Source organism: Diabrotica undecimpunctata, chromosome 1 (genome assembly GCF_040954645.1).
Source record: "Diabrotica undecimpunctata isolate CICGRU chromosome 1, icDiaUnde3, whole genome shotgun sequence".
In the NCBI taxonomy this organism is placed as follows: Eukaryota; Metazoa; Arthropoda; class Insecta; order Coleoptera; family Chrysomelidae; genus Diabrotica; species Diabrotica undecimpunctata.
Window position 1 is genome coordinate 141,142,705 of NC_092803.1, and position 24,540 is coordinate 141,167,244.

Genomic DNA, 24,540 nt, shown 5'->3' on the forward strand with positions numbered 1-24,540 from the left:
AGCCATCATTATTGCCATCTTATTAAGACGGCGCAACATGTCACACAGCTTGTGCCTCAATTGATTTATTCAAGAAAACGTTTAGTAACCACATAGTTTCGCGTTTCGGAATTGACCACTTGGAGGATAACATTTGCCCCGTTATTACCGATATACAGCGACAAATATTGGAAAAAGTGATCGAAAATTGGACCTCCAGATTAGACTACATCAGAGCCAGCCATGATGGTCACATGCCAGAAATTAACTTAACTAAAATTATAATTCCAAAAGATTATCTTTCGAATTAAGTCAATTTCATGTCAATTTAAAAAATCATCTTTGTTTTATTCCATTTTAAAGTTCTATACCTCTAAAAAAAACACCCTTTTATAACAGATCACGAAAACCTTAGAAGATACTAGTGGATACCGTAAAGCGAATTCGGAGACTTCCATGCCACGAATATTTTTGAGATAACCTTAAAAACCTTCATATGAATTCATCCTGTTTTCGGTAGAGCAATAATTACTTAAAGTTACTGAGTAAGAACACGCGTAACAGTAAAAATGTTTCCTAAGAAATTAATGAAAAGGGAGCTGGGGTCTCACGAGTATTACTGATACCACCACTGAACTATGTTAAACCAATAGTTTGTTTAAATAGACCACTTTTGAATTTTGATAATCCAAGATTACAAAAATAGAACGCTCGATACCATACTCCCAAATCTGTCTTATGGCTCCTCTACACATCCGCGGACGACATCTACGTATGCATCTGGAGATGTGTAGATGGGTTAATTTGATCATCTGTTGTTTATATATCACGTCGGCGGATGCATCTGCAAGCTATTCGATTGTTGTCGGTTTTTTTAGCACAGATCAAAGGGTTTCGGTGCGGACGTCTTACGGCTTTCCACACATCTGACTTCTGACTTTTTCTTTTCCGAATATTTCTTTTAATGATTTTATTCCAATGTACACTCAAGTAGTAGTTGAACGTTCTAAATAGGCATATAGCTGCGGCAGCTATGGTCTCAACATCCATATTTTTAATGCTCGCGTAGATATTGCATCTCCCATGAATTAACAGACTGAACGATTTACAGATATGTCCAGATGTGTGGTCAGCTTGTGATGATAGACGCGTCTACCAATGTGTAGTAGAGGCATTACAGACAACTAAGCATTAACAAGTAATACAAGTAATTGTTTTGTACGTGGAGTTAAATTCTACTCAAAATAATTAATAACTACCAATATTTCTTAAATTCAAAATACATCGTACCTATACTACTGTCAGTGAAATCTAAATACAAGTGCTCACCTCCCGGAGGTTTTGGCGCAGTATAACTCTTCAAAGGTATCTTACTCGGCCGTCTCGTTCTCGAACTGTCCTTCTTCTCCTTCTCCGTAGACTGATCGTGCGCAGATTCCGTGCTACTCGAATGATCTGTTTGAAGGTTCAGAGTCATCGCTTTCATGCTGTTCATGATAAGGGGACTCATGGCCTTCATACTCGGTGTGGATATTTCAGTGCGGGAAGGCGGTCGACCGGGAGGTGTTGACTCTAAATTTGGAATGATATCAGGTGAGCTGCTTTTCGTTAAAGGTTTTTGGAGATCTTCTAGGAGACGGATTCGTGCTCTGGTGCCTTCTAATTCAATAGTCTTGTCTTCCAGCTGAAATAAAAAGTCAGTAGATTATTTGTTTGAATATCAAAAATTGGGGTAAATGCTTACGATTTGAAAATTATAAATAAGCAGAGTATATATAGTAAACAATTAGTATAAATGAGCTATTAAAAGAAGTTCTGAAAAAGTTAAAAAATATTTAAATTTAAGCTGTATCAGATCTTCCTCTACATTGTTCAATTTAGACGGTGTTCGCCATTCCGGCTTTTGACTGTAAACCTTGTTCAAAGTCATTGTGTAAGGATAGGTTCGATGTGTCCTACCCAGTGGAGACTTGCTATTTTAACTTCTGCTCCGATGCTTGGATTGTTCAATAGCCATCGACATTCTTTGACACTTATTCTTGTCCATTTTAGGAAAATGGCCCAAATATGCGATATAGTCTTTTTCTTTTCTCAAAATATTACGGACGATTTTACTCTTCATGGCCTCTTAATATTGTTCTGAAGCTATTTTCTTGTGGCATCTTAATGCTATTACTGTTTTTCTTGGAAATACGCCACAATTTAAGTTTTAGTTTAATAAATAAAAAAATTTTGATTTTTATTTCTTGGTGAAAAATTCTTCTAATAATTTAATTTTATCTGGCTCATTCATATTGGCAATTCAGACATAATATATTATACGTTTTAACGAAGACGACTTTAAAATGATATTGCCAATATTGCTGAGTTGCGTTCCTGGGACGACTTTATTATAAGAGTTCATTACTTGAAATCAACTTTAACTTCAGAATGCCCGTCAGAAAAAATCATAGCATATGATTCGTCTTTAAAAAGACAACCACATGCAATGATAACAGTAAAATTCTCCTGTTAGTGAGTTCATACTAAATCATGTACAAAAAACCAGGACAAAAACTCATGATACTATCCCAATCTGGTAAATCTAAGTAAAGAGTAACTAAAGGCTGTAAGAACTTAAAAAAATGACGACTCCATAATTAATTATCCTACCTTTGAAGTCGTCCACTTTAAAAAGTATAATATATGTCTGAATTGCCAATATGAATGAGACGGATAAAATTAAATTAGTAGAAGAATAATTTTTCACCAAGTAACAAAAAACAAAATTTGTTTAATTTATTAATGTTATGTATTTTGAGAACGACATCCGAAGTGGAAATTTTCCTGGACATTACCAATTTCAGCTGACACAGGTTATTGGTATAGTTACTCTAGCACTCAGAAGATAGGATTTAAGATATACATTGAAGTAACAATGGTTTTCGACAGCTACCTAGCGACTAGCAAATGCTGAAAACCAAACGAGACGAATGAAGTGGGACATACTTGGTATGTGCGAGATGAGATGGAAAGGAGAAGGATATGTGGATACAGTAAATAGCAACCGTTTCTATTATGCAGGCAGAAATGATGATGCCCAGTCAGGTGTAGGAGTGTTGGTAACAGCATCCATGAAACAACACACGAAAAGTTTTCTACCAGTCAGCGACATATTAATGATTATCAAATTAAATAGACAACCAACTTGGTGGTTCTTAACATATGTTTTAAATTACGTAAAAGACGTCTATATACGTGGAGGCCTCAAGAGGAGTGGATGAAAGAAAAATGTAAAGAGGTAGAAGATTTGCAAATGAAGTATAAAGATAGAGAACTGCACAGAAAGGTTAAAGAAGTAGCTGGAATATGGAAACTCAAACACTTATCGATTGTAACAAACAAAAAAAAACCAACTGGAATTAGACCCTGAAAAACAGAAAAAATATGGGAGCAATATCTTAAAGATTTATTTGGTGAACAGAGAACAGAAGAACCCGCACAAATAGATACAGATGAACAATTAAACATTCTCACCAAAGAAGTTTTGCAGGCAATAAAAGACGCAAAGGACAACAAGGCACCCGGCGAAGACCTAATAACAGCCGAACATTTTAAACACCTAAGTGATAATGCTGTCAGGAAATTAACATACCCCTGCAACATTATATAAGAACATGGCATAATACCGCATGACTGGCTAACATCCACATATATAGCTCTTTCTAAAAAACAAAAAGCAAGGAAATGTTAAGACCATCGAACTATATCCCTAATGAGTCATGCCGCTAAGATTTTTATGCGAATAATTTATAACCGAATTCACAATAAGTGTGAAGAATACCTGAGTCGTTCTCAATATGGTTTTAGAAAGGGTACAGACACTTAAGGATTGACACTGATGGCAGAAAGGTATCTAAGGTTAAAAAATGGCTGTATGTGTGTTTTGTCGATTATAGAAAGATCTTCGACCGCATCAAACACGGAAAATTGATTGAGGTGCTAAAAGAAGTAGGGTTGGACGGACACGACATAGCTATCATAAGTAATACATACTAGAACCACACAGGATGCGTTCGAACAGAGAACGGAAACACCAAGTACATCAACATAGAACGAGGAGTGCGTCAAGGGTGCATTTTATCCCCCCTATTATTTAATGTATATGCCGAACATATAATTAGAGCTTCTCTTGAAATAGCAAGATCTGGTTTCACGAATACGCGTAAAATGCTCAGTAAACTCAAGCTATCAGTCTCAATAAGATTAAGAACACTAAAGTGTTATTTGTGGTCTCTATTACTATATGGCTGTGAGATTTGGACATTAAAACAGTATGACGTCAATAAATTAAATTCATTTGAAATGTGGATGTACCGCCGAATGCTAAGAATTGGACCAGCAGAACAGCAGAAGAAGTACTGAGCAGCTCCAGGTAATATTAGAAGGCAAGATGGAAGGTAAAAGGGGCATAGGACAAAAGAAAAAATCTTGGCTACGAAACATCAGAGATTGGAACACACAAGAGGAAATGAAATAATTCATCAAGCCCAGAACAGAGAGAAATTTGCCATATTGATCGCCAAACTCAACAGAGAAGGCACTTAGGAGGAGGAGGATCTAGCATTTTAGACTCGGATCATTATTGAAGCTTTGAAATAATAGCTTCCGTGTAATTGAAAATACTATAGATTTCAAAAACGGTACAAATGGGCTAAAAATGAAAATTTTGCAGAAATATGGTATAATTTTCATCAACACACATAGAATTTGACGAAATTTTGGGATTAACATCTATTTACATTTATGTGCTTGTTATTCTGTGGGATGGAAACTATATCTTATTGCAAAAACTCAAGAACTTGAAGCATTTACTAAGTTTAAAAACATTTATATGGTTTGAATTAAGATTGTATGATACTGTAAATTACTATTTGCGATTTGTCAACCATTATTGATTTTTTTAACTTCTATAAAGTTTCCCTTGTTAATTTACCCATTGAAAAAACAATTAAGTAAATTAGTCATATTTTATTTATATTAAATTGGCAATTTTTTAACGTGTTTAACTGAAATATTTTTACACTAAATTTTTAATCGTTAAAAATCACCCTTATTACAAAAAACTTATAAAAATCATCTACATACATACAATTTGATTACATCATTTATATACTATCTTTTTACCGAGTTAACTTTATTTAATTTTTTACACATTTTCATCTCTTATAAACTACCCTAAATGGGTAAAAAAATGTAAAAAATGAAATTAGAAAATTCGAAAGGAATATTATAATGTTATATTTTCCGTGTTATACTTTAGTCGTCAGAGACGAAAATGCCGCTGAATCTCTATAATTTATACTCATTTTCTCAAAAAAAAATCGATTTATTAAGAACCTGTACGCTGTAGAAAAAAATGTTTCAAATAAAAAATGTAGCTGAGAAAATGTTAAACAAAAATGTTTATAAGCACTTTTTCTGTAGAATGAACCGTTCTCTCAGAAACAAGACTTGAAACAATCGGCCATTTTTAATGTCTAGTTACGCGCGCGAAATCAATGCTTAATAAAATTTTCAATTTTTCAATTATACTAGTACGTTTTTCAAAACTACCAATCTGCTACAAATTACACAGAAAACCATCTTGGAGCCATTTCCCGTGATGTGCGATCGTTTGTAATGTAAAAGTTTAAATTCTGCGTTTTTTAGTCATTCATATTTGTTGCCACAACTCAAAATTCAAATTTCGTGTTATAACACCAATATTGCCCAGAACGTCCACCCCAAATTGAGCTACAAAAAAGGCCACATAATGCACCGTATCCTTTTTTGCAAGTGCAAAATATTATTTGCGATTGTTCTTGTGGTGCCGGACTGTGTTGCAGTTTGATGAGCTGCAATAAAAAATTTATTTAAAACTTCCTTTATAAAAGGTATATATTAAAACACCCTATCGGACTCCATCACAGTACGTTTTCGGAATTAAAATTCCATCATCAGTGCTATCTGGATTTACATGTTTTGAGCCACTAAATACTTGTGAAAAAACCAGATAAAGGTAAAAACCTGTACATCCAGAGAGCACTGATGAAGGAATATTAATTCCGAAAACGTTCTGTGATAGCTCGATAGGGTGTTTTAATATATACCTTTTATAAAGGAATTTTTAAATAAATTTTTTGTAATACATGGTATACAGCCAGCTACAGGAACTTAGTTTCCTTGTTTCCTTCAAGTGTAGTCCCAATGTTTTTGTTTCCAAGCCAAACTGGAATTTAATAGTAGCATTTTTTAATATATTCATTCAGATCATCCACTGAAGTAGCAAGGGATGATAATTTGACGGCATTGCTTTTACGAGTAGGCTTAAAGTTGACTTAATGAATGACTTATATCGCATTTGTTCAAGAGATACTTGTGTAAATTTAGCAGTGCCGTATAAAATGATTGAACAGTACCTAGCGGCTTCTAGAATTTTCTCTGTTTCGGAGGTACTACTGCAAAATACGGTTTCTTTTTCATTAAGTATTATCGGTCCAATCCTATAACACATTAAACAAATTTCCAAATATGGTAGATTCATTAAAAAATACTAAATTATCTGTGGCTATTTTACGACTTCTATAATCACATGTACAATTTGTAAACGATCTTGTTGAATTAAGATAAACGAGAAATGATGAAAACGGCATCGTCTAATTCAAAATAACGGCTTTCAAACTGGCAACGAAACGTTGTATTTATTTTAGTCACAGAACCGGTCTATTGACTAATTTACATTGTCTCATTAATTATATATATTCAGTAATCAACATACAATCTGGTTTTATCGATAATCGTATTGAATTACAATAAGGATATCAGTATTTACCTATGTATTAGGTAGATAAATCTACAAATATAATTGTCAATTAATTATTGTCAATCTGATTGATGAATCATATTATGTGGTGACTAGAACGAGGCTGAGAGTTTTGCTGTACATTTAAATGATAATTAGGGAGAAAAAGCAATATACGCTAGAAGAGGCAGTCCAAAAAGAAGAAATAATAATCCTAACATCGTCTACAACAGCAACATAAATAAAAATTACCAATAAAAAACAAGGTCATGACCTCATAAAACGAGGAATAATAAAAAAGACGCAGTTAAAAAACTAGCCAGAAACAAACCTCATGGAATAAATAATCTCCCAGCTGAACTATATAAAGAAGGTGGTCACGATACCATAATAGCACTACAGCAGTTCATAAAAGAAATATGGACACAGAAACCCCTTCTCATCGATTGGAATATTGGAATACTGTGCAACATACACAAAAAAGGAGATATCATTGAATGATCTAACCACAGATGAATTACGCTTTAAACTGCAGCATATAAAATAGTTTCCACAATACGGAGCACGCAACCACAAATCCTACTGTCACTTATAGAAAACGACGTCATCGAAGCAGTGAACGAATTTATATACCTGGGAGCGCTCCTTAACACTGAAAATAATACTACCACAGAGATAAACCACAGAATTTTTCACGGCCAACAGATGCTATTTTGGGCTCAATCTCCTTAAATCCTCAATTATATCGAGAAATACAAAAATAAAACTCTAAAAAACAATAATACGCCCAGTCCTAACATCTGGTTCAGAGACCTGGACACTAACCAAAAGAAATGAAAACATGTTAGGATATTTCAAAAGAAAAGTACTAAAGAGAATGACAATGAAGTGGGATAACTTCGAACTTTATATAATATCCTGGTATATTATATAACCAGATATCGCAAAACATATTAAGATAGGACGTATAAGGTGAATAGGGTATGTAATGCGGATGGAACAAAATGACCCAGCTAGAAAATTCTTGATAGGTCCATTGGTCAGAGAAGAAGAGGAAGACCCAGAACAAGGTTCCTTGATAACATCGATGAAGACATGGAAAATATGGGAATAAGTACTTGACGGAGGAAGGCAATGAATAGTGACGACTAGAGAGAAATTCTTGAGTAGGCTAGGACTCACGCAGCGTTGTAAAGCCAGAATGATGATGATAAAAAAACCCACCAAGGCCATAGTAAAGATTACAAATTTAATAAATCATGCCTTCAAGCCACGACATGTTCAACAATCTGAAGAGTGGTAGAAGCTATTATAATATTAAACACGAAAAACCTTCCCATAAAGTATCATCGTATAGACCAACAACGCTACTATCGGTGATGTTAAATTTTTTGAAAAGCTTCTCTTGAGTTTGAACTCGTATTGTTAATTTGGGTTAACCAAAGATTAGTCACCGTTACTAATGTCCGGTCATAGAGACGGACGGAACCGAAAATTAGCGTTTAAATTTGAACGAATTAATCTTGAAAGTGTACTTACCAGTAGCTTCCTAATTTGTACTTATAAATTCAGTCGGTACTCGAACATCAGTATGTAAAGAAGGATCCTTTGGAAGTTATTAATTAACAGAATCGGTGTGTGTGAACGATGTTATCAACAGTGTATCTCAAGGTTTGCTTTTTAATTTGTGTATGTTGGTTTTTTGCTAATTTGTTTTATGTACTTGCAAAATTGTTAGAATTGCTTAAAAAAAAGGCCCGAGGACAGTATGAAAAAGTTTCGACAAAGTGGAGACAGATGAAAGAACTGGAACTAGATGATGATAAATCAAGTGTAAAATATGATCAGGTAGAAAACATTTATATGAATGCGCATTCAGAACAAGAGATGCCCGATGACGATAAAACTATAACCACAGAAAGTTTATTTCGTAGGAATCCATTCTGCATCCGTAAATATAAAATAATAAAATGGTGAACTCACTCAGTGGCGCCAGCAGCTGTCCGCTACGCTCTCAACCACAATAAACGATTGGGTAAAATATGAAAAATTCATAATCGAGAATTTTTTAATAGTTTTACTGTTAATTTGACAAAACATTACTTGATGTCCCATTTTACAAAACTGGATGGAATGCTTTACGGTTTTCGTGGATAATGTTGTTTTATAGTCTACATGCCAAAAGGTAAATATGACACAAAGATATATTCTCTTGCTGAAGCTACGATGTTTTATACCTCTTCCATGGAGGTATATGTTTGAAGACAACCAGACGACCCATATCTAAATGATACACTAATATGGAATTCGATCCTTATGCCAATGTTAGTGGAGAATGTGGAGAAGACGATGCAACTTCAAAGTTTATAGAATATACCAGGAACGAGATATCGTAAAATACATTAAGATAAGACGTCGGAGTTGGGTAGGGTATCTAATGTGGATGGAACAAAGTGATCCAGCTTGATCCTTGATAGACTTTTTGGTCAGAGAAAGATAGGAAGACATTTATTTATTATATATTAAAAGACTTAAGAAGAAGAGTATTTTGTGAAGAGAAAACGCTACTCGTATCTCTTATATTCCTAGACGGAACAAAAAAAGTGTTTGTCCACGCATTTTACTGACGATATTGATGAGCTCTCTTAAAAATCAGAAATTATTGTAGACTACTGAAATGTTTTAATTATCTCTTAATTTATTTACAGTAGTTAATTTATTTATGTAAATAAAATCGTCTAACACTTATTTTATTTAGTCTTTATTTTACAGCTTTTTGACACTTTTTTTTAATTTATGTACTCTACAACGCAACTACTTAATTTATAATACAATTTATTTAATACTTGATGATATAATATTTCAGATTGATGTAGAATCTAAATTGTTCCCTATATATTTATAGTGTACTCCTATGCTTCTAGATTTCGGAGGATCCTTCTCGATGCAAGAACACCTCATGGAGTCAGTGCCGTTTATTTGGAATCTCGACCACTCGATAGTAGTTTCTAGACTCGCCTGAGCGGTTTGGTCAGGTTACTCGTAACGTCAGAATCATATAAACTAGATATCGGTCGTAAGGCAAGGAGGTGGCATAACACTACAATAAAACAAATGGAGGAGTGTCCCGACATTACGGTGACACCACCAGATGATAATACCTTTAAATCTAACTGTGAACGTGATAAATAAAAAGAACTCTCTTTCCCTTACTTTTTTCTGTGTCAGTAATTCAAAATTAATACGATTCAGAATCAAAGAAGCAGAACGGGATTTACTAAAACCGATAGGTTTCCTGAAATACTGCAAAAAGTTACAGACTTGCTAGGAGGGGAAAAGTATGTCACGCTTCCCAGTGTGGTCATATACATAAATTTATTACTCGACTACATCAACAAAAAATATTAGAAATTAATACTGACCAAAACAATGACGAGGAATTCAATTTGAAAAACTTTTTTATAGCATCAAGAAATATGATTAGAAAATACTACAATAAAACAAATTGGATGTACTGTATTTCTCAAGTAATCGATCTCCGTCACAAGTTGGAAGCTTTCGATTTTTCGGAATAGGGCTGTTTTGTATAAAACTTATGAGGTCACTGGTTAAATGAAATTAGATAAATAATAATGAAGAAAAATGCAATATTGGGTTTGTAAATAAATTAGCGAAAAATAGCAAATATAACTGTCAGTAAATTACGAAATTAACTAGCCATACTCATTATTGTTGCTTGTACAAAGAATATAGACTTATCCTCTGAAATATTGATGTCGTATTATTCTTAGCCAGTGGAATATCTTTGGTACCGCGTCGGGGCGCCCGCCGACGCTCGATGGCGAGAACCTATCACACACTAGGTCCGTTTGGTTCGATGTCTTGGGATGAAGTGTCTTGAGATTGCAGGTCAGAAAAGAACCTTCTGGCCGTTGGGTGGAAGAGGGTACATCAATAAATCACCCTATTGTATTGTGATTTTGAGTGGCGATAATTTAAGCTAATTGTGACCGTAATACAAAACCTTACACTTGTGTGTATTGGTGCCACAAACATAACAAAGGAAGTCAAATTCTCCGTACTTAAAATACCCCTTAACCTGAGAGCAACAAGGAAGTTGGATCACGATCAAGTAAAACGTGGACAACTTTTCTTGGTGGAAAAATAGCCAGAATATATTTCCCTCCATGGCTCGTTTGGCCTTTTGACGAGACACCGACATCTACACACGAGCCCATGGATAGGGTCTGCAAATGGTAACATAAAGATTAAAACTCCCGGGAATGACAAAGCAATGCCGCCATGTGCTTTCGACCATTTTTGTTTCCATGATCAACGTGTAAAGTAAGCCGTTTCCCTTATTAAGTTTTCTTGCCGTGTGGATTCCTCCAGCGGCCTACATTTTCGTTTTATGCGGCGCAAACTGGAGAAAGTGTGGCTTCCGATGTTTACATAGTTCTACTCCAAAGCGATGTTCTTTTTTGTAAGTGATTTTATGTTCACGCTTGCAAATAATATGTAATGTTTGATTGACTGAAGTCTGAAAATAATTTTTATTTAAAATAAAAGTAGCATCTATTGCCACTAACAGGTAAAAATAATAGTCAATAAAGAAAATTTTAAATTCAGTAGTATTAAATGTATGTTAATTTTTAATTGTTTTATAATGATGCATTATGTTTAATTTATTATTAAATTAATTATCCGTTAAATTAACCACACGCTCTTATACTTTTTTAGATCTACTAAAAGTGTGTGAATTAGATTCTTCTGTAGTTAGAACTTAGAACAGCTTAAAAATAATTTTTCGCTTTTGGGATCCTAAACATTTATTTTTCACTGAACCTTCCGTTTGAATTCCAAAACTTAAACATCCCGCTTTAAAGAATGTCACCAAATGGTTATTAAAATACTGTTTGCTATTCAAATGTTTAGTAATTTACTACCGGACGATTGATTTGAGAATTGTACCAACTACGTTGTGTTTTAAGTATGAACTGGGTGATTTTCAAGCAATCGGTATCGGTAATCCCTTCATCATAAGACTGTAGCCAGGTCTTGGGCCAAAGTGTGTGCTCATAACGAGACGCCGACCCTCGATCGGACCATAGGATGGTATTATATTATCATCGCCAGGTAAAATAAATGCATTATTTTAAAAATGCCAGCGTTTACCGTCAAAGCGCAGCGCCCAGCCTTAAGCCAGGTATCGGACCATAGACTTGGACCATAGTATTCGAGCTTAGTATTTTTTCGACCTCGACCCTTGTACTCTACGATCGACACTACGAGGCGCCGACCACCGACCCTCGCTCCGACCATACGATCGTATCGATCGCGAGGTAAATAATTGCATTACTTTAAATGCGAGCGTTCACTGTCAGTGCTATGATCTAGGCGAGGATACGATGCGATGGTCTCCGTTATGAACGTACCCTTAGACTGCTGGTGCTCCCATGCCGGGAGTTCTCAGCCTTATTTAGGCATAGAGCCTTACACTTAACTGTATGTTATCATTGTACATCTCTGACTTTAATTCTCAACCCTAAACACCGTTTCAGGAGGGCAAATACACCCTATTATATTAACATATAAAGGAAAAAAGCCTTTATAAAGGCCAATTTGGCATAAAAGACAGCTCCATAAATACATTACATATTATATGGATACACTTACATATTATATGGATATAGTCTACGTACAATTTAAAGATTTTTAAACCCTGAGGTGAGAAGAAATATTTAAATACTTGACAACACTGCAGTGAATTTAACGTTAGAATCTCGATCTCTTCTGCTTAACCATCAGAGAGGAAATAAATTTTTAAAATGGGATAATTTCCGGGAGCTGGCTATATACCATATTAGTTAAAAAAACTCAAACATCGAAGTGAAAAACTTCTGTTGTAAAATTAAATATACTACTTACAACCGAAATTTTTTGCTTTGAAGATTGCTTGTCAGATCTTCAGTTTTTCTGGAAATCTAATGAACTTTTTTATTTCAAATGGAACACCCTGTATATTTTTTGCCTTTTGAAGTCCTTAATAAATACTATTTTTTTATGTAATGTTCCCTATAGCTAAATACCATAATTTCGGAGTTATTGCAACATTTACATTATCTTTGCCGAAGTTAAAATAATACATTTAGATGAATGAATTAACTCGTTTAATTTAAATAACCTTCAATAATGTACATAATAATAATATCATAACAAGGTCTACTGTCAATAAATTAGTAAAACAGTTTAACGAAACAGATGCAGTAAAAGATTTATTAAAATCATAGCGCAGAAAACCTACAGCAGCTGAAAACAAATTCATGTTACAGGTATATCAATATTTAAGTAGTAGAAAAATTAGGAATTTTAGAAAACCAGCAAAGGCGATTCCCAGCAGATTCTCAAAATGTTATCCGTTTACTTCAATACAACGTCATCATCATCATGACTTGGCGCTACAGACCTTCGTGAGCCCTGGCCTGCCTCAAAACATTCTTCCATCCTTCCCTGACGAGTGTCTGTCTTTTCCATCCCCTTACTCCAATATCCCGTAAATTGTCCAGCACATCGTCCAGATATCTAAGTTAGTTTAGGTCGCCCCCTTCTTCTTCTTTCGATAGGCCTATTTAGCATGGTTATTTTACTAAGATCAGTTTCATCCATCCGCATAACGTGGCCCACCATCTTAGGCGGTTTATTTTGATGGTTTTCACGATACCTGCATCACCAAAAAGTCTATTGAGTTCGAAATTATATCGCCTTCTCCACAGATCTTGTTCGTTAACTCCGCCATACATGGTCCTCAATACTTTTCTTTCAAAGATTCGCAGTAACTCTTCACCTCGAGTCGTCATTGCTCATGTTTCCGATCCGTAAGTGAGCACTGGGCCTATTATTGTTTTATAAAGTTTGCATTTTATTGCTCTTGACATATTTGTTGCTCTTGGTTGAAGACCTAGTCCAAAATAACAGCGGTCAGCCACGCATATTTCTGTTCTTATTTCTTTGGATGTGTTGTTTTTGCAGTCAACCAGCGGCCCTAGCAGATTTCTTTCACCATTTCTATAGTTTCGTGTTGCATTCTCGATGTAGCCAGCATATATTTTAGTTTTCTGCATGTTAATCAGAAGTCAGATGTTTTCTGAGCGTTCTTGATACGTGTGAAAGCTTCAACTGATTCATTTCGGGTTCTTCCAATGATCACGATATCAAACATATTATGCCATTATTTGTATAGTACGGGTATCTATAGTACCCGTGAAGATTATTCCTGAATCTTTCATAACTTTTTCTAACGCTAAGTTAAACAGTTTGCATATAGCATATCACCCTGGCGTATTCCTCTGTTACTTGTAAAGGGTACCTACGCCTCTACGGAATCCAAGTCTATGTCGTACTCCGTCGTTTTTTCTAATATTTGTTTGAGGCATGATAAATATGTGGTCAATGGTAGATCTGTTTTTCTAATAGCTCCTTTGGTAGGATCCTATTGTCAGTATACTGTGTCAGTCGTTCGTTAAGTATCAGAATTGAGAGATCAGGAGGCCTATCTCCGAGGCAATTCGGATTTTGCAAAGGGAAGAGCACAATAGATGCAGTTTTGAGTGTAATCGAGGCATTGCAAATATTGGGAACGAACTGCGCCGGGCAGCTCTGCTGCTCTTCGATGTTAGAAGTGCGTTCAACACTCTGCAGAGAAAATAGGTGATAGAGAATTGGAAGAGAGGGAGTGTCCTAACTATCAGATGAATGTGATGGCGGAATATTTTTCAGAGAGAGAGATCATGGTTGAGAAGGGCACGCTCGTTGACGTAACGGCTGGAGTCCCACAGGGATCGGTCTTGGGTCCAACGCTATGGAACCTGCCATATGATGGGGTCATGAACTGCTAATATGGAAAAGGTGTAACCCCCTTCCATTTTGCGGATAATTTCGCTGTGCTGATAGTAGCGCGGGACGAGCAGGATCTCCGATTTCGGGTAAGACATACGAGCAACGTCGTGAAGGACTGGATGACAGATCACGGACTAGAACTCGCAGCAGAGAAGACCGAAACCATCATTCTAAAGGGTAAACGGAAACAACAAGTGATGGAACTCCAATGTGCAGAGGTACAACTAACATAAAAAAATCCGTCAAATATTTGGGAGTGAAGAGCAGAAAGGGAATAACCATCAATAGAAAGATGGAAAGAAGATTGGAACAACACGGAAGATGTTGCTGATCCCGAGCCTAAGTGACTGGGTGGACTGTGGTGACAGGTGACTGGATTACTTCCTGACGCAAGTGCTCACAGGGCGTGGGTGTTTTAGGACACATCTTCATAGATTCAGAAAGACAGATACAGATAAATGCCTATACTGTGAATACTCTGACACTGTTAATCACACAATGCTGGAGTGTAATAGATGGACAGTGGAGAGAAACATAATGTATAGAGAAATATGTATGAATTAAAAAGAAAGAAGTCGTCAGCCTTACAGCGTCCATCCCACCTTCGGAGTACGGTACGTGTGATAGTCAACTGCGCACAAGTAGGAGAGGATGGTTTTAGTTGGTAGGCAGGATAACAGAAAGGCATCTTTTGCAGGACCTCCTTCTTCCAAGTGAAAATGGGCTCTACCCTCAATCCAACATACGCCAGCCATCCCTAGGGATGGGTTAACCTAGTACGGTTTTTAGAAATTTCCACCCTCATAGAGCAAAAAAATAAAGAAAACAGTATCAGGGACAAAATTTAAAACTTTGCAATACATTTTGCAACATCCCTGAATGCTGAATTCTTCTTGTAAACCATCTTTTAAACCATATTTTACCAAGAGTACGAAAAACGAATGGAATTTCACAAAATTAGTTTTATTCGTGAAAGTAAAGCCTAATTGAGGAAAAAATAAAACAATAAAATTTTTCATGTTGGAAACTGATGGTGATAATCAAAGTAACTATTGAGTTATCGTGCCATCTTACTAAAGAAAGATGCGGATTCTCCTCAAAGTAAGAGTCATAATAACGGCTAGGGCTTTTTTTCATAAGGTTTGTACACTTTAGAGGACACTCGTCTATCTGCTCTTATAGTGCTTGTTGCAAAAAACCCTTGTTCTTTCAGTGTTTGAAATAAACCATAGGATGAGAAGAAATTGTCGAAAAATATGTGATGATTATTCTTATTTTTTATAAGTGGTAGTAAATCCAGTACAACTCTGGTACCCAATGTTTGTTTTTTGTCCACTGGCTCAGCAGATGCACCTTCATAGGGTACAAACTTATATATATATATATATATATATATATATATATATATATATATATCCTTCACTTAAACAATATCCATCAAAGTTTAAAACCGAACCTTACTATCTTGCCTTTGATAAACATCTTACAAGAGTGTCGCCCAAAGTAAAGAACCATTTTTCATCTATAGATATACAGTGATGAGTGTCTTACCACCCGGCAAAATAGCGGAAAGGATAGGAGACAGATTAAGTTGTAAGATAGTACGAGATAAGGCTAGTTATTAGACGTGTCTATTTGACTTCAGTCATAATTATACGGATGACCTCGAAAATATTTTATTTTCATAATTTCTGATGTTGGAATAAATGATTGAATATATTAAGATATATTATAGTAAAAAACATTAATTAGTAGCGATTTTAAATTATAAATCTTTAAGTTTATTTAATAATAAAAATAACTCAACTGAAATATTTGACTAAACTAAATATGTATGATCAGTCCGAAAACAATTGTTATATGTGGAGTTGGCGTAATAGTTAGAGACGTTGTCTATTGACAAGAAGACTGGGGTTCAATTCACACCAAGGGTAAAATTTTTGTTTTACTCAATCAAAAATAATAGAAAATATGATACAAATTAGGTAACAAGTTTTCGAAAAACTCATTATTTACAATTTATTCTTATTCCAATGTTATAAAATAGAAATACAAAATATTTCAAGTTCAATTCCAGTTTTACAGTCTTCAGTTGTGAATGGAAAATAATCCATTGAAGACTGTTTAATGTCAAATCCATCACTAAATTCTCAGTGTTAATATCAATTCCTCTGTACCGGTAATGATTTTCAAAACAATTGACGACATTGGAATGGATGCGCGCGAACAGCTACCTGCTTTATAGCTAACCAAATCATCAAGCCTTCAAGTAATTCAAATAATACCACATCGAGAAGTGTTTTTTACGGTAAACAGAAACTTTTTATTGAAAAAACAATTCGTGAAAAGGAATTTAAGGGTCGAGGAAAAAGTGCAAATTGTTGTCTAGCATGTGAATGGATTATCAGACAACATGATTAGACAACAATTTGTAAATATGTTTCCAAATAGGCCGGCTCCAGCACGATTAACAATTAAGTCTATTATACGTAATTTTTTTTATCGTATTTATTTATTTTATCGTACCTCCCGACGAAGGGAGGTAAATCCAGATTTGGAACTAAGGGACACCTTGATTTGTGCAAGTATTGAGCAAAATCCTACCCAATCAACACCTCGTCTCGGAGAACAATGTGGAATTCCAAGATTTAGAGTAGGTGAAATTTTGTAAAGACATCGATACCGTCCCTATAAACTTCATAAATCCAACGAACAATTCCCTGGGGATCAATATAGACGTTTAGAATTTTGTCAAACTGCAATGGAAATGTCACATCAAGATGAACATTTTTTAGAGAACGTTTTGTTCATCGATGAATGTACGTTTTCATTGCATGGCCGTCACAATTCAATCAATGCTAGGTATTGATCTCGAGGAAATCCTCGTCAGATTTATGTCGCTCGTACCCAGCGTCTTCGAAAAGTAAATGTTTGGGGAGGCATAATAGGAAATCATGTCATTGGTCCATTTTTTATAGACGGTATGTTGACTGAGCGGAAATACTTGGAACTTCTGCAAAATGAAATTGTCCCAGCCCTTTGTAATTTACCAATACCTTTCGATTCCATATGGTTTCAACAGGATGGTTGTCCTGCACATAATTCTCGCATCGTCAGTGAATATCTCAGTGCGACTTTTCCTAATCGATTGATTAGTGGCCACGGATATTTTTTTATTTTTGTAGAATTTTTACTTATTTAAACATTCTTTAAAAGTTTTTACTTTATTTTCGAAAGTACGACGATACTGTTTTTTCAATAAGATTTTTTGTTTTAACTTTAGTTTTGTTTAGTGATTCAAAGCAAATACCTCACACATTCGACGTTACTCATAATAATTATGACCGAGGTGATTTAGTTCGAATCTAACGTCTAAAGGTGTGAGACTATCGATAGTGGTAATGTAATGTAATATAAATTATAGGTTTTTCCGATTATTTCTCACCTCTACGAGTTTCATCTCTTTTTATTTCACAAGGTAACTGTGTTTTCTATCTCTTACGATAAAAAGCCGGGTGGTAAGACACCCATCACTGTATATATATATATATATATATATATATATATATATATATATATATATATATATATATATATATATATATATATATATGTGTGTGTGTGTGTGTGTGAGAACACACCAAATTGCATAAATTTCTCATTCCTTTATGTACCCCTGTACCCCATTGTCTTCGTTAAGTGACCAATACATGTGGGTTTAAGGTGAGGTAACGTGTGTATCCTGACAAAATTAAAATTCCAATAAGTTGAGGTATTTTCTAGTTAGACGAGTTTCATGTCTGTTATTGGCATGAGGATATTGTAAAGAATATTGACCATATTGACATATCTTGAATATCTGAGTCAAAAAATAGAAAGAAAATTTCTAATGGTGTCAGTCCTTCCCAAACCTTCAGAGATTCCGTAGATGCGTCTTCATGTTCCACTTGGGACCATCTTTCACATTTTTTCGTTTACTTCTAGATTGACTTTTTGTATGTAAGGAATCCTCAGTCGGAGATTATGCTAATGTGAAAGTTAAGATTCGGCGCTTTTTAGGCATATTTCAAATGCCTGATATTTGGGGTTGCCAAAACTCAAAATCGAAATTGCATGCTATAATTTTTGAAGATTAGACTCCATAGTGACGGATCAATGTAAGTGATAAATTTTATTAATCTCATGAGAATCGTAAAAAATAACAAAAATCGCGCAACCTTTATTTATTCAACAGCTTTATAGAAACCGACTTCATTTGCGGCAAAATTCAAAAATTGAATACGAAAGCTGCACTCGTCACCTTCAACGCATTTTAATTTTTGTCGATAGGACACTCCAATTAAAACATATCGAATTATTACCGTCAAGTTGATACAAATTTTATTTAAAAAATTGATTTCGTGCGCCAAACTAACATTCAAAATCGCCAGACGCTTCAAGCGTTGTTCATTCTACACAAAAAGTGCTAATTAACATTTTTGTTCAAAATTATCTCAGCTACATTTCTTGTTTGAAACATTTTTTTCTACGGCATACAGATCCTTGGTAAATCGATGTTTTCCGTTTTCCTACCCTATGAGGATGGTTTTAGGGGGGAGCTTTGGGGTAAGAGCGACAAAGTTTTTTGCACCTTTTTGGGGTCCTAAAATTGACATTCTCAGCAAAATTCAGCTTGCTCGTCTCGCTTTTAGAGATCTCTAATGACTGACTGGACTACTATTACCGGTATTTTAAATATTTATAATTTGAATCAAAAGAACATTGCTTATAATGTATACATATAACGTACAAACATACATACCTGAAATTTTAATTCGTCGTATTCTTCTTTAAATTTATTTAATCTCTCCGTAAGTTCCATTTCGATACTAGATGCCGATTCTAGCTGTTCTTCAAGGAGCTGTAACAAAAGAAAAGTGACGTAAGTTAAGTCGGCAATCAACACAAGTTAATAAGGAAATGATTTCAAATAGTAGTTAACATCCTTCGAATGTTTACGACTAAGGTCAATACTTCCATTGATAAATTCCGTAAGATAAATATATCTGTTCTTATTTATTATGAATTCTGTTAAGCAATTAGTGGCAAAATACAGAAGCAATAATTAATATACAGGGTTCGCCACTCAAAAGAATCCACCCTATTATTCGGCAATATTCATTGGATTTTGTAAAAATGCTAAATCAGGTCGATTTTTATTCCAAAGGTCACATCTTTTATTGATATAGATGTCTGTCATTTGTCAACCACCTCCCTTTTAGTACCACACACACTTTTAATTTTAAATAGGGAGTACCATGCGTGGCACATTATTGGACATGTACTTCGCTGGAGAATTCAGGCATCCATGATTTTTTTACATATACTCAGTGACATTAGAAGTGTTACACCCAGAAGGAATAATTTCTTGAACTTAATTTTTCGGCAACATAATGACTATATTTAAAACATGCTATGATAACAATACCAATGTTTTATCTTTTCTACTTTTTGTAAAAATAAAGTTTTATCTTTAAATTTTTTTGTAAAGAGACCGATTTGTAAAAACCGGTTCGTATAGAAATTTTTAGTTATTATTCCTCAGTCTAATTGTATTCAGTGTAAGAAAATGCCTCGAGTTCGAAGACACCAAAATTACAACCATGTTAGCGATTTTGACAGGGCCAGAATTATTGCGTATAGAGATATGGGTTTGTCATATCGCAAAGTTGACCGTCGTGTTAATTGTACGGCAATGACGGTTATGCGTGTCTGCTGTGTGTGGACAAACGAAGGTAGAGGAACACGAAGAAGACCAACTGGTCAACCGAGGCGTACCACAGAGAGTGAAGATAGGCGCTTTAGATTACTGGCTCTGCGATACCGTTTTGCTACTACGCGTCAAATTGCTGACCAATGGTTTGGAGTAGTAGGTAGACCTGTTAGTATGCGTACATTATACCGTCGCATTCGAGCCTTTGGACTGGTTTCATTCCGCCCACGACTAGTCCTTCCTTTGACTGTGGACCACTGTCATCAACGTTTGAATTGGTGCAGAGAACGGCAGCATTGGGTGGCAGAATGGCGTAATATAGCATTCAGCGATGAATCACGATTCTGTTTAGGAATGCATGATGGTTAGCATGGTAAGACGCCGCCGTGGAGAACGACGAGATACCGGGTTTGCTGTTGAGAGGCATGTACACAGGACAGTTGGAGTAATGGTTTGGGGGACTATTGCCTATGGTAGCCGGTCACCACTTGCATTTATTCGAGACAATATGACAGCTGTGCGTTATGATGATGACATCTTACAAACCACTTTACTGCCTTATCTCGACGGCCGTCAAGACGTCTTTTTTCAGCAAGACAACGCGCGTCCCCATATTGCTCATCAAACAATGGACTTTCTCCAAGAAGCTGGCGTTAATGTTTTGTCGTAGCCGCCACGTGCTCCGGATTTAAATCCTATCGAATATGTATGGGATATGATGGGAAGGAGACTGTCCACTTTGCACCTTCCTCCACAGGCTTTGGCACAGTTAATACATGAAGTTCAAGTTGTTTGGAACGGGGTGCCACAAGCAGACATCGATCATCTCATTTTGTCAATGCCTAGACGTATACAGGAGTGTATTCAGCTGCGGGGTCGCCAAACACATTATTAATTTTTTTTTTGATTACTTGTTAATAAAAATTCTTGATACCGTTATCGTTTCATTCTTGATGTAAATCTACCATGTTGCCAAAAAATTAAGTTCAAGAAATTATTCCTTCTGGGTGTAACACTTCTATGTCACTAAGTATATTAATTCTATTGTTGTGAAAAAGTATCAGATTATTGAAAGTTCTACGCCTCTTAAAAACTAAACGTAACGCCTATGTTTTGCTAGTGTTGTTTAAACTTCCCGTCTTTTAAAAAATTTAAAAAGTCAGAAACTACAATAAAATGAAAGTTGCAACATTAATAGGAACTTAACTAAATTTTAAATTATTAAATTCATAATCCAAAACAGTTTAACCATTAGCTATAATTATTTAATTAAATGTTCAAAAATATATCCACCAACGTCTATATCTATACAATTATAAAATCGCTGTTCGAAATTAGGGCTAACATTTTGAAGGATTTCATGGATTACTGGACTACATTCATGCATTGGCTCTAAAAAAGATGAAGAATAACAAAGCTCCGGGGGAGGACGGTGTCGTCACGGAAGCGATAAAGATAGGAGGCTCAGTACTGATAACCAAAATTCAAAAGCTCTTTAATCTATGTCTATGGAATCAAAATATCCCAACAAAGTGGAATAATTCAATAACTGTACTCTTACACAAGAAGGGAGATATAGCAGACCTGGAAAGATACAGACCAATCAGTCTCCTTAACCATCTTTATAAATTATACACCCGAATAATAACGAACAGATTAGAGACAAAGCTGGATTTTTACCAACCTCGGGAACAAGCCGGTTTCCGCCCTAATTACGGCACAAATGATCACCTGCAGTGCCTAAAAACCCTGATAGAAAAAACTAACGAATATAACCGTCCCTTGGCATTGATATTTGTAGACTTTAAAAAGGCGTTTGATACAGTGGAATTACCGTCCATCTTAAGAGCACTACAAGATTGCAGGGTCGACCACAGATATTGTAATTTAGTTAAAAATATATATGAAAATGCTACAACAACCATAAGTCTACATTCAGCAACTAATAAGATAAAGATAAAAAGGGGAGTCAGGCAAGGGGATACCATGTCACCAAAGCTGTTCATTACCGTTCTTGAGTATGCATTTAAAAGACTAACATGGCAACAGAAAGGAATATCCATCGATGGAGAAAGATTAAACCATCTACGTTTTGCGGACGATATCGTGCTTCTGTCAGATAATCTGGGAGAGATCAAAGACATGCTCCAAGAACTGAATTACATACTACAAGAAACTGGGCTGGAGATAAATTTCGAGAAAACCAAAATGATGACCAATATGGTTCCCAGCGAAGAGATACAGATCAATAACAACAAGGTAGAATTAATCGATAAATACACATACTTGGGTCATGAAATCAGAATAACCAGAGACAACCAAACCTGCGAGCTAAATAGACGAATCACGTTGGGATGGGCGGCATATGGAAGGATGAGAGACATTTTTAAAACAAATACTCCAATTCACCTGAAAAGGAAGGCATTTAACCAATGCATCCTACCAGTCTTGACCTACGGAGCAGAGACCCTAACTTTAACGAAAGCTACTGCCGAAAAACTGAGGGTAACACAAAGGCGAATGGAGAGATCAATGCTGGGTCTGACCTTGAAAGATCGCGTGAGAAATGAGGAGATACGCCGACGAACTGGCGTTGACGATATTATACTGCGAATCAATAAACAAAAGTGGAGGTGGGCTGGACATGTTGCTGGAATGGAAGACGGGAGATGGACGAAGAGATTATTGGAGTGGAGACCAAGAGCCGACAAGCGAAGTCGAGGCAGACCACCCACCCGATGGACCGACGACCTAAGGAGAATAGAAACAAACTGGATTGCAGCAGCTAGAGATAGAGAGAACTGGAGACGTTCTATGGAAGGCCTATATCCAACAATGGATGTGAAAACGGGGCTGGATGATGATGATGATGATTCATGCATTATTTGTCGTCTTAGTTCTTCCAATAAAGCAGAAATAGTATTATAAATATTGCTTTTTAAATAACTAATAATCTCTTCGTCCAAACTATTGCATAGGAAACCGTTCAGTAAGGTATACCTTTACGTTTATGCTATAACGCGGAGGGGCGCCGTCTTGTTGAAAAAACAAATCATCTTCTGAGTCTTCTTCTTGACCGGCTTTACAACTCGGAGTGAGTCTTCGCCGCATCCACTATAGTTTTCCGTCTCTAAGATCTTGCGCTTCCATTTCACATTGTTGTATCTTCTGAGTACCTGTTATTATTTTCGATTATATCTTTCAAAATGGGATCAACTGTGTCCTATAATAATTCTAGTTCTCTGTTCAAGTTTTTGTTGCAAAAAGATTGACCCAAAAATACACTACTATCCTCCGTGACGTTAAAACCCTTCGTGGGTTTTAGCAGACTTGACAACATGCCTCCATTTCTCACTGTCTTGAGCAATCTCCATCCAATTCTCCATGCAATGCGATCCCCATAAATTCCTGTCCATACGTTTAGTTTCAATGGCTGTTGGGTACGTGTTTCGTGGAAAAATAATTTCCATCAGCTCAAAAACACATGTATAATACTACATATAAAAAAAGAAACAAGAGAATGAATGGGTCGACCTTCTTCTGTTCGCAACTATCTGCAGCCCCTCCCATTTATAACGTAGTATCGGTTCTAAAGGTGGGTCCTTTAGAACCCATACCTATGTAATTAAAAAGACAAAAATGACGAACGATCTAGTCAATTCAGCCAGAAAAAAAAGCTGGTAAAAAATAGAAAGGATCACACCATAAATGATAATAAAGAAAACCATAGTTAGCAAAGAATAGTTTAATATAAAGGTAAAGACTATCGCGGAAAATGTATGCATTTAAAGATACATAAGGGGAGAAAATATAGATATACACACGACACAAAAATAAAAGCTTGGCTGAAGCTTGTCCAATCTCGTACGTTCTTAAGCCAGGAGCACTGTCCATTTGTGTCATTACATGACCAAGATACGCAGTTTTCCACTTTTTAATGATTTAGATCAGCTCACATTATTTGTCCATTCGACGCTCAACTTCCAAGTTGGTGATGTGGGCTGTCCAACATATTTGGGCTTTTCAAGTGACTGTCAAGTGACAAAATCTCATTCAAATTATAAAAAATTGTGAACAAGTTTATGTTACA

General features: G+C 35.6%; 1 protein-coding gene across 4 annotated transcripts in view; it reads right to left on the bottom strand.

The window, feature by feature from the left end:
• Positions 1-24,540, bottom strand: part of jvl (javelin-like) — a 539,968-nt gene that overhangs the window by 74,838 nt on the left and 440,590 nt on the right. For 3 of the 4 annotated variants that reach the window (XR_011949790.1, XM_072520143.1, XM_072520144.1), the window contains exons 5-6: positions 19,500-19,598; positions 1,270-1,663 (exon numbers count right to left, since the gene is read on the bottom strand). Coding sequence is in view for 3 of the 4 variants with exons in the window: in XM_072520143.1 (XP_072376244.1) it covers positions 1,270-1,663; positions 19,500-19,598 (493 nt within the window). In the remaining variant the exon portion in view is untranslated. The remainder of the gene's footprint in view (positions 1-1,269; positions 1,664-19,499; positions 19,599-24,540) is intronic. The other variant, XM_072520145.1, reaches the window with a different exon arrangement.